The sequence below is a fragment of the Boleophthalmus pectinirostris genome, unplaced genomic scaffold, assembly GCF_026225935.1.
Source record: "Boleophthalmus pectinirostris isolate CB_2022bp ecotype Guang Dong unplaced genomic scaffold, ASM2622593v1 HiC_scaffold_4, whole genome shotgun sequence".
Taxonomy (NCBI): domain Eukaryota; kingdom Metazoa; phylum Chordata; class Actinopteri; order Gobiiformes; family Gobiidae; genus Boleophthalmus; species Boleophthalmus pectinirostris.
Genome location: NW_026571353.1, coordinates 15,158,059 through 15,175,359, shown reverse-complemented (window position 1 = coordinate 15,175,359; position 17,301 = coordinate 15,158,059). Strand labels below are relative to the sequence as shown.

The 17,301-nt window shown below is 41.5% G+C and overlaps 1 protein-coding gene across 1 annotated transcript in view; it reads left to right on the top strand.

The window, feature by feature from the left end:
* ncor2 (nuclear receptor corepressor 2) overlaps positions 1–15,016 on the top strand; it is a 66,814-nt gene extending 51,798 nt beyond the window's left edge. Inside the window, exons 20-46 of the mRNA XM_055161279.1 lie at positions 85–508; positions 2,434–2,554; positions 2,870–3,113; positions 4,023–4,187; positions 4,273–4,406; positions 4,488–4,581; positions 4,670–4,765; positions 4,931–5,031; positions 5,754–5,904; positions 6,103–6,243; positions 6,337–6,429; positions 6,541–6,734; positions 6,823–7,162; positions 7,255–7,458; positions 7,825–8,073; positions 8,176–8,331; positions 8,434–8,643; positions 8,775–8,958; positions 9,043–9,407; positions 10,987–11,114; positions 11,200–11,369; positions 11,451–11,585; positions 11,731–11,873; positions 11,974–12,027; positions 12,106–12,294; positions 12,380–12,559; positions 12,650–15,016. Coding sequence (XP_055017254.1) covers positions 85–508; positions 2,434–2,554; positions 2,870–3,113; positions 4,023–4,187; positions 4,273–4,406; positions 4,488–4,581; positions 4,670–4,765; positions 4,931–5,031; positions 5,754–5,904; positions 6,103–6,243; positions 6,337–6,429; positions 6,541–6,734; positions 6,823–7,162; positions 7,255–7,458; positions 7,825–8,073; positions 8,176–8,331; positions 8,434–8,643; positions 8,775–8,958; positions 9,043–9,407; positions 10,987–11,114; positions 11,200–11,369; positions 11,451–11,585; positions 11,731–11,873; positions 11,974–12,027; positions 12,106–12,294; positions 12,380–12,559; positions 12,650–12,825 — 4,841 coding nt within the window. The 3' untranslated portion in view covers positions 12,826–15,016. The remainder of the gene's footprint in view (positions 1–84; positions 509–2,433; positions 2,555–2,869; positions 3,114–4,022; positions 4,188–4,272; positions 4,407–4,487; positions 4,582–4,669; positions 4,766–4,930; positions 5,032–5,753; positions 5,905–6,102; positions 6,244–6,336; positions 6,430–6,540; positions 6,735–6,822; positions 7,163–7,254; positions 7,459–7,824; positions 8,074–8,175; positions 8,332–8,433; positions 8,644–8,774; positions 8,959–9,042; positions 9,408–10,986; positions 11,115–11,199; positions 11,370–11,450; positions 11,586–11,730; positions 11,874–11,973; positions 12,028–12,105; positions 12,295–12,379; positions 12,560–12,649) is intronic.
* The last annotated feature ends 2,285 nt before the right edge of the window (positions 15,017–17,301 follow it).

Genomic DNA, 17,301 nt, shown 5'->3' with positions numbered 1-17,301 from the left:
ATAGCTAAAGACATGGAGATATAAAGATACTTTGTTTTTAAGTAGCATTTTTCTTTGTGGCTTATCTTAATGCATTTTTTGCAGGTGGAGCTAACAATAGCTCTGACACAGAAAGTTTGCCTTCCCCACATTCATCAGAGGACAGCAAGGCAAAGGAAGAGGGTGCAAGCAAGTCAAAGCCCAGCGCCAACACTGGGGACAAGGATGGGGCCGGGTCAGACTCCGCTCAGACAGAGGATGAGAAGCCTGTAGTTAAAGAGGATGCTGATACTTCTGTTAAACTGGAGATAAAAACTGAGACTGGAGAAGGCAGTAAGGAGCCTCTAGCAGCAGTCAGTGACACACAGGACAAAAAACCCCCCACCACAGAGACTGAGGAAGGCAAGCCCTCCACAAAGAGCTCTAAGAAGGACCATAGCGCCAAAGCAGGCTCTCACAGAGACAGTGACTCTAGTGCCACATGCAGTGCTGATGAAGTTGAGGAGACTGACAGCAATGAGAAGTCCAGGTAAGGTCTTTAAACAATAACATGCTTTAATAAATTCCTTATTTGATGGCACAAATATACACTTTCTTCCTCACCCTCCACGAAAAGGGCATTGTTTCCTAGATATTTCTTTGTCAGGTAGTAAAGTTGCAGATTTTGAGAAAATTTTCAATGTTCTCTCTGTTTTAGTTGCTCTTTTTGGTTCACCTTCCCCAGAAGTTCCTGACAACTATTGTCATGGTATATACGTGAGAGGCAATGATTTTCTCACCATTTTCACAATTTTATACATATATCAATGGGTCACAAGATTGATATTGATATTGCCCTGGGCATGTCTCAGAAGAGCAAAAACAAATGTTCTTCTATTTTATGCTAAATATCAATAAACAACATTCTGTTTGTATATAGCACAGTTGGGTATATGTATCTGTGCCACATTTAACCCTTTTCTTTCCCTAGTAAACACAAACATACTCATTTTGTATTTTCAAAAGGAACTCCCTAAAGTATATTAAACATTTTTGCTAGCTTACATTTTTTTCTATATATATGGCATTAAAATTGTACAAAGAATTAGTTTTATTATATTTTTATCTTTGGCTCAAACCTGCAATTGGACAGAGAAAGTAATAACTGAAGTTGATTATTTGTTAAAGCCCGGGTCACATAAGGTGGAGCTGTAAATGAATTCGTCTAGTTATTGTTCACCACATTTATACATCAGATGGTTATTACTGTGTCAAAGGTCTTGTGGTTTCATAGTGGCTTATTCTGTAATATTTGCCAGGTCTACCACAGCTGAAGGAGGATTTTGAAGTGTTTTTGTTGCCTAGCTACAGACTATAGCAGTGAAGCACTATTTGCCAAGACATTTGTACTCTACGAGATGCTTTTCAAACTGAAATTGTATTTGTTTTATATGATATGATGTCGTCTGTCTTTTTTACATGCTCAGGCTGTATGTGTCTGTTAAATGAGGGCACACAAATGGGTGTTAAAGTGTGTGGGAGGAGCGATTAGTCTTGTTTGCATGGTATTTGTTCAATTTTTTCCATGACAGCAGACTGCGTGTACTGGCAGAGCTGAGGGAAAGCTGCCCTCTCTGCCAAAGCAAACAAAGGCAGTGAGTGTGTATCTGAGTGTAGCTGTGATACTGTTCTTGTGACAGATGTGCAAGCCATGTAGCACTCTTTCCACCCTCTGGGGCTGTTTACACCTTATCCCCACATGTATTTATTATTATTGTGCCTTAAATCATTATATCACTGTATTTGGCAAAGGTAGCTTGTAATTAATTTCAATATATTGATTTCTAATAGTACATTAGTAGTTAACAGCACATACTGCAGCTGACAAATACGGCATATTAGTGTTATGACTAATGCAAAAGATATAATACTGATGACTTCTTTTTCCACTGTTATTTTATATTAAAGATTATATTAATAAAGATTCAACTTTTCTTGTTGGGTTTCTACCACCTTGTCTCTGTGGAGATGTTATTGCTTTGTTTGAAATATTTCACTGTATGGCTTTAACTGTATCCATGGATGTATGCAGTAATATTGCATATATGCTTTTATTGCTTATAAAATGCCTTACTTAAATGCATTAGTGTGCGGTGTTGCCTCTCCACATATCTGATCTGTACCCTAGCTCTTTGCCTGCCTGCCTGCTTGTCACTATGGAGATAGGTAAATGCCATACTGTGGAACATTCTAGGTAAAACATAATATCTCCCAGCAACCAAACAGGTAGCAAACCTTTCATCAGAAAATATAGTGCACCTGTTAATTGAGTGCACTTCTGGCTGCTCTACCTGCCGATGTATTACAAATATAGCCATGACTATGTAATATGTTGTGTAGAATTATTTATATTTGCCATTGTTATCTTAATTATAAATGTAGATGTGTATGCTAAACTCTTTATAATCTTTACAGAATAACGTCACCAAGGCCAAGCTTACTCAACTATTCCCACGATGGGGTCATATCGTCACCAATACAGAAACCAATGGACCTGAAGCAGCTGAAACAGAGAGCTGCTGCTATCCCACCCATTGTAAGTCTTGACACCTGAGTTAGAATTTTCTAATGATGCTTTGTAAATCGAACACTGTTGACTGGGTATATAACCAGCACAGACAGATTGTTTCTAAAATGCCCTCATATGGAGTAGGATAACCTTAATTTTTTTTGTGGTAAAGTAATGAGATAGCATGCTGTAAGGATGATTACTTCGAAACAGGAGCTGTTTTGGCTATCACTGTGATCAGACACTGCTTGTGGCTAACCATATGTCAAATGCTGGACAGAGCTGTGCTTGTGGCTCTGTCTACACTGTATACAATACTCTTGTTTTTTGTACTGTTTGTAGATGCCAGAGGCTTCAGTACAAGGTAATCAACGCAGTGGTGCAGGCAAGGCGGCTCTCCCCCCGCACGCCTATGAACTGTTACAGCGACAGATCACCAGGGCTCACGGGGAGTCCTCTCAGGAGGTCAAAGCCCAGCAGCAGGCCCTAAGCACCCCAGGAAAAGGGCAGCCATACCCCCCACAGGCTGAGCGTGACAGCAGCCCTCGCGTCCGTCCTCGCAGCCCCACCAGCTGCGACAAGGATGGTAGGAATACTCTCTCTCCACTCTATAAGGGCTTGTCAGACTGTGCAGAGTTCATTTGAGATCAATGCACTATGGCCAGGATAGAATTATATAGCAGAAATGGCTTACGGCTGTTAATGTAAATGTAACTAATCTCCTTCAATGGCCAACATTTGTGTTACTATTTAACAGAAAACAGGTTCAATAATAAATTCATAATTTATAAAAGCTTTAAATTGTTTCAAACTATTACTCATTGCAGCTACAATATTATCTTCTCAATGGGATTTGAAGGATCTGTGTGTTCAAAGAGTAAACAGTAATCAACAACTTACTTTCACTTTCCAATATGGTGGTAGTTCTGTGTATGGCACCATTGTTTGCTTCAGCAGCATGAAAGTTCGAAAACTGACCATAATGCTTTTTTGTGTAAAAAGGTATATTTAGTACCTTATGATCCACTTTACTTTAACCTTGAATGGTGTTTAGTGTTAAGTATTCAGGTGTTTCTGGGACACTCCTGGAGAGTCAGGCTGATGAATGATCTGGTATTGCTATTGACCCAGAAGGGAAAATAGTTCACTTTGAGCCACTGGAATGTGAATATGTAAAAGCGCTTTTAGGACTTTCAGCTTAGTCCATGTAAGCCATTTATTTCTGTTGAGAATTTGCTCTCTGCTTATGTGCATTTTCTGCCTTTTCATTTTGTCAACAGACATTCTGAGAGATTATTTGATTTCTGATCTAATCTGTCTGGTATTTTCTCCACTGAAATAAATTCCCTACACACACAAGTTTAGATTTAGATTTTTTAAATTAGATTTTTTTTTTGTATTTTCTGTGTAACAGGTAGAATTGAACTTGAGTACACATAGCAGTAGTCGAGTTCTCCATTGATCTGATTGTGGTTATTTTTTTTTTCTTTTGCAGAGAAGTCCAGACCTTATTCCCCTCACAGTGAAGCTAAGAAACAGGCACTTGGCCCCGATGACCCTAGGACTTCCTCTTTAGGTCGTCCTGTATTGTCCCCATACCCAGTGTCCCCTCGCGACATGGCCAAGATCAGCCATGACCAACACCTGCTCCACTACAACTGTGAGCATGTTATGTTTTTTTCAATCAGTCATATATTTTGATTTCTGGATAGACCTTCTGACTTTGGGCATCTCTTGTCTTTCAGCATTTCAGCAGTCAGGCCACGCTGCACTTGGTTTGCCCCAAGAAAGCAGCAGGTTAGCAACAGTAAGACCTATGTCAATGCCAGAGCCGCCACCTCTTATTTCATCCAGCAAACCAGGAGGTTCAATAACTGAGGTGAATAAACAGGCACTTTAGCTAATGTATACAAAACAAACAAATTATCTTATTTACATTTGACTTTCTTGATTTATTCAGGGCACACCAGTACAACTTCACAGTCCAGCTCACAATTTGGATCACAGTAAAGCAACTTCTTCACAGATGTCTTGGGTTGATCCAAGGAAAACTGGTGAGTGAATTTTTTAACCATTTTGGTATTTTCCAAATACAAAGGATTACTTGACTTCAAATGGATTCCTCTCTCGCTCTTACCTCAGGGGCCTATCCAGTTGTGAAGCAGGAGCAGCTGTCCCCGCGGAGCTCCTCATCCCAGGCTGAGACTTCCCAGGGGGCGTCCCATGACAGTACACGAGGTGAGGGATTTCATGCTTACAGATCCTTATATTTAAACTTGGGGATATGTGTATGTGATGTATGTAAATGTATGTGAGCTAAACTTAAACTAAAAACCTTCTTTTATTATTATTATGCATGCAAATTCAGTCCAGATCAGTGATGTCATTTATCATTGTGTGTAGCTTCCCATGCAGCTGTGCAGGGGGGTAGTATTACAAAGGGCATCCCTGGGACTAGAATGCATCCAGAACCAATTTCCTATAGAGGAGGCTCCATTACTAAGGTAAAATGTGGTTTTATTACTGATTTCACTTACTACTGACTTTTGACTGTTTACTATTTCCATTTGATTTAAATGTCAAGATTGTGTTGATGCTTTTCCAAACAACCTGCTTTTCCAGCAGACTGACCATTTAATAAGCCTGTCTATATGTGTGCATTATACAGTGTAATAGAATAGAAAAAAAAAATGTGCTAAAATGTTATCCATTAAATGTACCATTAAACCTGGAATGCTTTACTGGATGTTATATTTATTTTATACATTCCCCCTGTGATGGACAGCAGTATACCTCACAGCTTTACTGTTTGATACATTACAAACATTACAGAGAATGTTGTGTGGATGTGAATTCTTCAAAGTCCCAGTTAGGTCAGAGCAGTGGTGTCCTATTTCTTTCTGACATAACCCCAGCTCATATCGATCCTCATCACTATGGCAACAGGTACACACTGTACCACATCTGTTCCTCCTTATTTAACCCTTTACTCTTGGTGCACTAAGCCTACTCACTGATGATATGCATACTGCAATAACACGTGTATCTTCTACCAAGCTGGAAATAAATCACCTTATTTACTGCACTTTGCTTTTGGCACAGAATTAAATTGGTTGCAAATTGTACTTATTGTAAGTAAAGGCTGAAATGTGTGATTATACAATAATGGTACAGTAAAATTTATGTTGTTATACTTAAAGGCTTTGACCCTACCTCTTCTTCACAGGGCACTCCAGCTGATGTGCTGTATAAAGGAACCATCACTCGTCTAATCACAGAGGACAGTGCCAACCGCGCAGAGAGGGAGCGGGACGAGGCACTGTCCAAGGGCCATGTGCTGTACGAGGGCATCAGTGGGCACATTCTCACTTATGATCGTGAGTACATCTGCTTTGGAAGGCTTCAGTTGCACAGATATTTAAACTAATATGGAAAATTGTATGTTTTGTTATTGACGAGGGATTTCCATTTCATAACTATTCGTTACCAGTTAGAATCTTTCTCTGCAATAAAATAAATAAAAAACATCACTTGCAAAGTTAAAATTGTGACAAGCTGTTATCCATTTTTTGCAGGCCCACCTTCTCAGCCACCTAAAGATGAGAGCAGAGGTGCAGCTGAAGTCCCTGGTCTCAAACGGCCCTATGACGTCATGGAGGGGGGCATCAGCAGAGGGCTGCCAATCAGGGATTCGCTGTCTGCTGCCAACTGTGAGGGTGAGAGAAAATGTAGCCTAATCCTGCATCACCACCTGTTTATGTTCACCATAGCTTCACATGTCATTGTACTGTACCTTATCTGTGTTCTAGGCCTGATTGGTCGAGCTTTGCCCCATGACCGAGACAGTGCACACCATAACCCTTATAAGGATGCCCATCATAACCGGGGGTCTATTTCTCAAGGTAAGTGACAATTGACATGCAGAATGAAAGATAATTACTTTTGCACCATGTTATGAACCCAGATACATTTTTGTTGAAATATTTAGAAATTAATGTACTTTTTTTTTTCAGGCATACCGCGCCATCTGGACACTCAGGATGTTTATCTGAGGAGGGAGGCTAAACAGATGAAGCGGGAGGGTTCCCCGCCGCGTGCCCCTGGCTCCCTGTCAGACCCACTGAAGGGCAGGGACCCAATGGTACCCACTGTGAAAGAACCCGGGCGCTCCATCCATCTTATTCCCAAGGAAGGCATTATATCTCAGGTGTTCATTCAGTTTTATTTAAACACTGTAAATAATATGAAATATTTTACATATGAATTTAACATTTTCCTAACTACACATTATTTAGGTGGCTCCAATCAAGCAAGACTCCCCTGCTTCAGGAAAGCGTCATGATGTTCGCTCTATCATGGCTAGTTCTCCACGCTCCTACCATAATACTCCCCCGCACATGGATGTCCGTGGGGAGAGGGCTCGGTATGAAGAGCCTAAAGGCCGTCCCAGTGCTGTTGTTAGCACAGCCAGTCCTATGGCCCGATCTTCACCACTCACTCTTGGGGCGGAGCAAGGTAAGGCCCACCATAGTCCAGTGGGCTACGATGAGAAGGGCCCTTTAAGGAGTTCCTATCCTGGGCCCTCACACCGTGGCTCTCCACTCTCAAGAGAGGGAGGACAGAGGCAGCATGATGGTGTGTACATCTTATACTTTATTGGCAAGTCAAAATGCATGTTTATCAAAAATCCTCCTAAAATATATAAATATAAATATTTTTTGCTCTAGGTTCAAATAAGAATCCTTCTCAGGAGAGGAAGGCCACACCCACCCCAAGAGAGATGAGCGCTACAAAGTCTCCTCTCCCAGGTGTCTCAGACCAGCAGACCTATGAGCGTCTGCTGCATGGGCTTGGAGCTGCTGAGGTCTACCGCCAAATTCCTCTACCTTTTGATCCAGCAACACTTCCCCGCGGCATCTCCATTGACCCAGGTACTGCCAGTAACAAATTATAACATTAGGGCTTTATTGAGTTTCTATTCTTGCACAGCAAGAAATGTGCCCTGAGGGGACAGGACAGGGAAAACTGAGGCCTGCAAAATGCATCCCATTTAAAAAAATATTCCTAACCAGCTTTTATTTCAGACAAACAACTACCATTTATGTAATTTGTACAAATAAGGTTTTTGATATCCTGACTTTGTGGCCAGACAAAGCTCTTGGGCCTAGTTCAGCCAAAGTCAAAGAAACTATTTGATATATCAGACTGATATATTGTTTCCTGTAAAAAGTCTCCTTATTAAAACCAGTACTATGCTAGCCTAAAGAAGAGTATATGTTCATTGTTTTTCTTTATAGCTGCCTACTATTTGCCTCGCCACCTTGCACCAAACCCAGCATACCCTCACCCTTACCCCTACCTCATCCGAGGTTTCCCGGACACTGCAGCTTTGGAGAATCGTCAAACTTTGTTCAACGATTACATCACCTCTCAGCAAATGCACCAGTGGCCTGCAGCGGCTGCAATGGCTGCCCAGCGCTCAGATCTACTTAGAGGCCTTGCTCCACGAGACCAGCTACCCTTACCCTACACCACACCACCTCGTGGTAAGATTAAATCTGAGAATATTTAGTTTTAGTTTTTTAATCTGCTGTCTTCAGTCTCCGCCAGATTTTGCATTTTACACTTTTTTCTTTATCCTCCCACAGCAATCCTAGATCTGTCTCAGGTGACCCCACACTTGCCTGTCCTGGTCCCTCCACCTGCAGGGGCAGGAGGCTCTCCGATGGAGCGCATCACATACCTGCCTGGGACTAGTCCCTCATTCCCGGGCAGGCCTTACACCACCTCTCCCATTTCACCAGGTATTTTCTACCGATTAACTTGTTTTTATATATTGTATTTTATATGTATCATATTGTATTTGTATTATAATATATGAATGAAACATTATGTTGTCTCGACAGTTGGTTCATCCCACATAAACAAGATGCAAAGTTCATCATCTGAACGTGAGCGTGAAAGGGAGCGCGAGCGTGAAAGAGAGCGTGACCGGGATAGAGAGAGGGATCGGGACAGAGAAAGAGAGAGAGAACGAGAGAGGGAGAGAGAAAGGGATCGAGACAGAGAGAAGAGCTCTCATGGAGTTGTGGAGCATGCGCCAATTTGGAGACCTGGTACTTATTTGATATTTTGTTTGAGTAGTTCTTAAATGCTTATTGCATATTTTACACACAAATTCATCTGTAATAACTTTGTACATCATAAAGTGACACACAATGTAATGTTGTATCTTTACTATTCCTAGGTACTGAGCACTCTGCAGGCAGTAGCAGTAGTGGAGCCAGGGCCTCCTCTCAGCCCTACAGCCACCAGCACTCTCCAGTATCTCCTCGAAACCAGGACAACGTGCAGCAGCGGCCAAGTGTCTTACACAACACAGGGGGCAAGAGTCTGTCTGTCAGTGAACACGCCAGTTCATCTGTTCTGCGGTTGGTGTTATTTGTACCAAATACTTTTGTTTATTTATTTTTTTGATTCATATTCCCATAACCAATGTTGTCCTCCCATTTTAGATCCATGCCCCCAGGCTCAGGGCGTTACCAGAATTACCCTGGCCACATGAGAACAGGATTGCCACCTGAGGCCTTCCCACCTAGTACTGACTCTGCCAAAGAGCAGAGCCGTGATGGCAGCAAAAGCAGAGGAATTCCCAAGCATGTCCCAGAGCAGCATGGACCATCAAGTAAATCTGAGTCCAAGTTGTCGAGCCACAGCCCAGCAGGAATGTACCCCTCTCCTTATTCCTCTGCAGCGGGCCGACTTGCGCTGCCACCCCAGCCGGAGAACCCTCCAGGTCGTGGAGAAAGTGGTACTCCAAGTAGGGAAAAGACTCAAAACAAACCGATGTCCATTCAGGAACAAGAGCTCCGAGCACTCGGTAAGACCACCATGACTGCGGCCAACTTCATAAACGCAATTATTATGCGTCAAATTTCATGTGAAACGGGGATGCCAGAGACGAGTTCGCTTGTTGCCAGCAGCGCCAGTGATGGTAAGACGCTCTGGATCCCAGGGTTCCCTCATCACCAGCCCCTCCCCCGTCAGTCTGTGGCCTATTGCACGCTGTGGTGGTTGGCATTTTCAAATCAACCCAATTCATTTACATTTTTCTTTCTGTGCTATACTTTTTTGCTTTTCCCCTCAATTTATTATATTTTTTCTTAAAGTCCACCGAGGGTTTGCACTGAAAAATAGAATTCTAATAATAAAATATACACTTTTAATTAGCTGTAGCACAATTTAATTCAAGACATTTTAAAACAATCCTAGGTGTCCTTTAAGGTGTCATTTAAGTTGGTAAAGCTGGTGGCACATCAAATATTCCTATGCTGCTTGTGTTTTTTGTTTTTTGGGGTTTTTTTTTAGATGTTACTCAAATTTAACTTGTGGGACCCCTCCTCCCTCACATTTGGCTGTTTGAATCTGAACATTTTAATTTATTTATTTATTTGACTGGGACAGAGCATGTTAATGGGTAAACATGACAAAACGTGAATGTAAACAAACCGAATTGTAGCCTAAGTCTAATTTCCATCCGTTGTCCCATATAAGTGTTCATTACCAGTATATTTTATTTAGACTTCCAGTTCGAATGGAATGTGACTGCGGGAGGAATTTTTAACCCCTGTTCAACTGTGGTTCTGAACAGTTTTCTATGCAGTGAACATACTGTTGCCATTTGTCATTTAAGAAAATCACAAAGACTATGGACAACAATATACAATAGCTTTACCATTCCAATGTGTTACCAGCCACCAAACTGACTCCCTGGGTCCCAGAGCACCAGGGCAGGGTGGTGAAGCGGCCTGCGGGGGAGGGGGGTACTGCAGCTTCTGCCCCCCAGATCTCTGCATGTTCTTTTTTATAGCTCACTGCTGATTCTTACACAAAATTATCCACACATCTCTCTAAATCAAACAAACTGTCTATTTTAAGTCATTTTAATGGTATGCTTTTTGTTCTGTATGTAATGTGATGTACTATGTGTTTCTTTAGGACATTAGTGCATGTCATATTAAAGTCATCTCTACTGGACTGAACAATAACAATAAAATATAGTTTACTGTTGGTGAATAAAGGACATACATTTTCTGTTTAAAAAAATACACCTGTTGCTATTACCAGCATGTGCCCAATGGGAAAGCTGTTAATAACTAATAACTATAATGGTCCCATGGTGCCTAACACCTAGTGTTCTCCTGGGGGTGAGTGTGTTTCACTGTTATTCAGCTGGAATCATCCAGGGAGGAACAAAATACATGTGGTGCAGTAAACAACAAAAAAATTAATGGATTCTTCCCAATAATATTGTGCAATGACCTATGTTTCACTGTTTGAAGCACCAAAGGGTCGGAAATCATAAATTACTCTATCAGTAATTTATTCTCACAATAAGAGTAATTGACAAATGGATGTATTCAAAATGAATTAATCTAAATCTGTTTTGATTACAACAGGCCAGAAAATGGAACCTCACAATATGTACCGTCCTCCATCAGTAGAGAGGATGTCTCCAGGCCAACAGCCTCCATCTCCCTGTGTCAAAGGCAGTCAAAGAGTTGTAACTCTGGCCCAGCACATCAGTGTAAGCAATGCCTAACTACTGACTTTACCACATATACATTAAGCTTATTATATTACATTCTGAAGAGATTCTACTTTTTAAACAGGAGGTTATAACTAAAGACTACACAAGGCAGAGCCAACAACAGCAGAGCTACCATGGTTCTCCAGTCTTGGATCTGACCCGTCCACCCAGTGCCTCACAACCCCCTTCAACTCAACAGGACACAGGAGGGCGGTATTCAGATAGCCTTGGAGGAGAAAGAAACAGAGACAGGTACAAATAGCTACTGACAAGAAAACTGACAACACAATGGTGGATTTGTGGTAGAAGATCTGACATGACATTTTCTCACAGGTCCCCATCTCAACCCAAGTCATCCCCTGTCAGTGTTTCAAATGATGGCATTGAGCCTGTTTCTCCAGCTGGAGCCAACTCGGATCCTGATGCCCAGGGAAGCGCTGCATACCCCAATGAGCAGGCAGAACAAGGGTGAGGACAGAGCAATGGAGCACTAATGTTAATATAAGTGTAGGCAGTGTTGTTAAAATGCTTTTTACATTGTGTCAGATACTGTTCATGCAGTAAAGAATCAAATACAAGTTTAAAGAAAAATAACTGTTGTCCTGTTTTACAGCATTGGCTCCCGGTCCCCTCCCAATGCCTCCCAACCACCAGCTTTCTTTAGCAAGCTCACAGAGAACACCTCAGCTATCGTCAGGTCAAAGAAACAAGAGATAACCAAGAAGATGACCGTTGTGGGAAATGAAAATGATTTCAGTAAGTCTGCGCTAACAACACAGAGTAGATACTACATGTACATACATGCTTTGGTCTGAATGCTAAAAAAATCTATGCCTTAACAACATTTTATTCATAGATGCTGGTCAGCCAGGGACTGAGATCTTCAATATGCCAGCATCCACGGGTGCAGGTAATGATCTGCCATGAGTAATTGAAGTGAACATTATGCTCATATTTGTGCCGTATCTGATGTGTGGTCTTGTTGCAGGACCAGTGAATGTGCGCAGCCACCCTACCCCAGAAGCCCCTGGGAATTCCATCGGTCTGGAAGCCATCATCCGAAAGGCCTTGATGGGCAAATATGACGACCAGTCTGAGGATCGCTCTCCATCCAACCCTGGCTCCAGTGGCCCGGCAGCTGGTGTGGATGGCCGTGCTGAAGATAGTTTCGCTCAAGGTGGGACGAACATTCCTAAAATGAAGCTACCCTTAACATGTGGGCTATTTTTCAGTCATTCATTTCTTTACTCTTTGTTTGGCAGGAGGAGCAAAGTCCTCAAAGGGCAATGGACGCTCTAATGGTCGCAAAACCAAGTCCCCAGGACCGGGCTTGTCTGGAGGAGAACGTCCCTCCTCTGTTTCCTCTGTCCACTCTGAGGGAGACTATAACAGGAGGACCCCACTCAGCAACAGGGTGCTAGAAGAAAGGCCATCATCTACAGGTACTAAATGCAGCAAAAAAAAAAAAAAAAAAAAAAGTTGACAAATCTGACAAATCATTTTTAATGCTTCACATTTTATCTTTTTGACAGGTTCCACTCCCACACCCTATCCCTATAACCCTCTGACCATGCGGTTCCCCAGTGGGACAGTGTCTGCTCCCTCTCCAGGACAGGGCGCTCCTGGCCCTGGAGCACAGGGGCGCTGGGAGGAGGAGCCTAAGCCTCTGCTCATGTCCCAGTATGAGACGCTTTCGGACAGCGAATGACCTGGACGTCACTACAGTCACCATGTCGACACTACCAGTGCCACACCATTCCTTCACTGTCCACATTCAGTCATCAGTCACTTGCCTCTTGTCCTCACACAAAGCACCACAGGGGCAGGACTGGAGCTCCTCGTGTCTTTTATGCTTTCACCTTCTGCTCTCACTCCACCACTGGGCTCAAGGACGCATCATTGTTTAAACAGTTTCACGGGCCGTACCTTGACAGATTCACTGAGCTGTTCCTCTGGCTGCTGGCTGCTCCTCTGGCTGCTGGACCTTGTAGGAAGGGTGTTGGTTTGGCCAGAGGCACATGATGAATTGCTACCACTACACAAGTGTTAGAGATGTGGGAGGGCCAAAGTGGCTTTGCTTATTTGTCTTCTCCTTTTCTTCAGTTGAGTCTGTAGACAGTGAGCTGAACCTCAGTACATTTTGATGGTGGACATTTGATTGTGTCATTTGTCGTCTGATATCTGCAGTGATGTATCTTGTTTTTGCAAGGTCTGGGGGTACAGGTTTTGTAGGAGGGTCATATCATAGGTTTACAGGGTAACTTAACTGTTATTGCTGATGTCATATATCTGAGAGGTCCCAGAGAATAGGCCTGTTGACTTCAGTCCTCTAAATGTGCGGAGATAATGGCACCGACACAAGTGACACTTTCTCACTGTTTTTATAATAACCATGTCTGTGTTTGTTTTGGATGTTAAGCACTTAGCTGGAAGTCTCCTCAGTGTTTTTTTTATTAATCATATTTACAAGGCGGATGAAAAATGGATTCAGAAACAGCGTAGCCATTTCTTTCTGGAACTTTCCAATGCAACCGTTTTTGATGTTGCCACTGAAACCTTCAGTGTCCCCCCCCCCCCCCCCACACACTCAAAACGACAATCACACTTTTGACCGATAAGTACGCTGCTCGGAGCAAATGCATCCCAACCCTAAGGCTGCTTGGAGATGAACCTCTCAGACACATCACTTGGACTTTGTGTGATTTAAAGATGTGACAAAGAAGCCATCTTTTTCCTGACCCTGGACTGACGCAGCATGACTTTTACTTTGCTTCAGATGTGACTGTCATTGTCCGGCTGTGGTGAAACTGAAAACAATTCCTCTTTCACTTTGTACATTTATAGTGTTAAGTGCCATTTATTTTACATAAACAGTACTGAAATTACAGAGTGACGCACAAACTCTTTGGTTCAACCCAGATACATGGGGTTACAGGGATATTGCAAACTCCAACATTTTTTGTGTTTTTTTCTCAAATTTATTACAGCCCTAGCTTTTATTTGAAGGTGATGCCTAATATCACAGGACCATTATTGCAACTGTTAAGATCTCTCCACTTGACACACTTGGTTCAAAGAAATGAAGGGGGAAGCCCTTAAAAGCTTCCTGGTAGTCCTCTGTAACCACCCATGCATTAAGTTGTTTTTACTCCCAGTATTTAATTTTTTTTAAGTTGCTGAGTTTGTCACAGTGGAGATTCACAACACATGACTGTTATAGGACTACCTCCTCTCCCTCCTTTGTGCTACCTGTTGACGGTGGTGGTTAAGCATGCCACATCTCAGCTCTTGTGTTGTTTTTGGCTGGACTGATAAAACATGTGTTTATTTGTTTGATTAAAAAAATATAGGCAGGCTTTGTATATATAAGCCTGCTTTGGTATGCTATGTGTATTCACAGATGTTAAGAATGTGACAGCAAACTAAAAAAAACAAAAACAAAGCCATATCCATTTTCCCTCAAACAAGAGATTGAGTTTTGTTTTTAAAGGTATATTGAAACACTTAAAAAACACACACATCACGTTTCGTAGTTTGTTTGACTTCACGTTTTTCTTTGTTTCTGTAAAAATGAATTAAGTCTACAGTAGATAGTTCCCTGCACTGTCCAGCGGTGAGTGGGTGGGTGAATGGGGGATTGAGAAAACAGTACAATGTTCAACCATTTTGTGCATACAGATTTTTTTTTAAAATATAACCCACTGTATAATAGCAAGGATTGTATATAAAACTGAAGAGATGTAAATATTTATGTGGCTTGCTTTAAGGTTGGTATTACAGAAAAAATGTTCACATGGTTTAATTACTACATGCCACCAGCAAGCTTTGTGGATAGCAGTGTAAAAACGAAAACAAAAGACACTGCCTTAATGTTTAAATAAAAAGCTTATTGCCATTCATGCTTTGTGGGTGACATTGTTTTGCTTCTTCTTATCAATTTCTTTCAAATCTGAAATTACACGCATTAGAATAGTCATCATTGTTACAAGTTTGTATTTTAATGAAGAAGTGTCCAACTTGTACTTCAGCCATTATTACTTCACGTCTTTCTAATTTGGTTTTCTTTTCCAACACTTGCTTGATTTAATTTGAGTACAATGATTTCAGTTATGTTAAAGAAACCTATATGCAGTGATGTAAGACAATGAGTACTGCTGCCAGATTTATACTTAAATAAAAGTAAATGGTACACATTGAAAATACTACTCAAAAATGTAGGCTTACTAGTTAGTTTTTAATACACTTCTTGTCTCATTTTAGATCAGTCTTTGACACAAAACTGTATTAGTTAAGTAGTGAATTGGGACTATTAGGACTAGGAGTTAAATGTTTCTAAATGACTAGAAATATATTACTAAATTTGATTAAATTACTAGATAAAACTCCAGTCCATTGTAAGTAGGTTACAACTTTAAACATTTTCTCAAAAGTAATTACCCACAAAAATGTGCTTTATTACAATAATGTGATTACTTGCAATAAATGAATTTCCTCTCCAGCTGTTCACAAAAATACACTTTTTTTGTTGTTGTTTTGCGTTGGTCCGACTGTTCTGCTCCTTCACCACTAGAGGGCACTAAACCTGAGGCTTCAGGGGAGAGTGATGAGGCGCTGAAGGCTGAGAGGGGCGTGAGGACCTCCGTGGAAACACCAGGCACTGCTCCAGTGGCTCCTGCCAAGAGCCACTGCTGTTATTTTAGCAGCTGTGCGATATTTAAAGACGGTAAAGAATACTCCGCATCACGCATGGTTACTTTTTTTAAACTACTGACTGAGAAGAGATGTTGAATGTAGCCCACCCTGCTCTCCCAAAGGACCCATATGATCCTCCATAGGTCTATTGTCACTTGCACCTTAACTAGTAATGTTGCATAGAAAATATTTAACATTCACTTCCATGAAAAATGATATGAATAGTTGAACGAAAGGCCTGCTGAAATACTTGTGTGATTGCTGTTTTTTCATGATAAGGACTGCTGAATATGCCATGTTATAGGTGCATTTTGTAACTTTTCTGGAAGTGCTTTTCTCGCTTTTCTCCATGGAAATGTTATTGCTTTGTCTGGGATGTTTTACAGTGTATGGTGTTAACCCTCTCCAGGCAGGCATTGCAGATTTGCAACAGCTAAATTCCAATTACCTACTTACTCCACATCCATATTTTATGCCTTTTCTCCCATCCATGCTGATAAACGTGAATGATGCAGACTGTGCAAGAATGGCTCCACACAAACGGCCTGCCAGAAGTGCTAAATACTTTTTTTGTTCACAAAGGATAAAAAAGTCAGGATTGTATATCACTACCCCATATTATAATTTTCCCCAAATATCAGATTTTTCCTGATACTAAAAATTAATTTGAGCCTGAGAGGGTTAAACCTATATATCTTCATGTAAACCAAACCAGGCCAAGTTACAGGTCAAATCTGATCCGAAAACCTCTTTTTCAAGGCATTTTTGAGGCATTCTTCTAACTGAATAAATGTAAGGTAGAGCTGTTTAATGTTATACTGTGGAACATTCTAGGCAGAGCAATCGCATATCCATAGAAACAAGCAGGTGACGAACCCTCCACCTCAGTGCATTTTTATACGTGTGTGGAAAGAGCACTGAAACTTTGCAATGAAGTGAAAACACCAGTACAAGGCAATCAGAGCAGATGCTTATAGGTATACAAAGGAGCTATGGTGAGACAACTGTGCTTTGAGACCATTGGTACTTGGACCCGGTAAGTCCTATGATTTTAATTAGAGCCCGACCGATATATCGGTTGGCCGATATTATCGGCTGATATGGACAACTTTGGGCATATCGGCTATCGGCCGATATGCTTGCTGATAGGGGCCGATATTTCACGTGGGCATGTTATACCTCGTTATAAAGCTTAGACTCTCTACATTCTGTTCATTTAATCCAATTTACAGACAGATAAATGTCCCAATATGTGGCTCCACATCAGTATTTATCTACGGAGTCATTTGTGTGTGTCCATACTGTCCCTGAACACACCACAGAGTCGCGTCACTCACGTGTGTTTGTTTACACCTGCAGACACAGATCCAAACACTGAGATTATATTCTTTTTACGGACAATCGGTTTGAGTCTGGATTAAAAGGACATTTATTAGTGCAGATTTGTGATGTGAGGAGGAGCCTGTATGAGCGGTGAGTGTTGGAAATATGT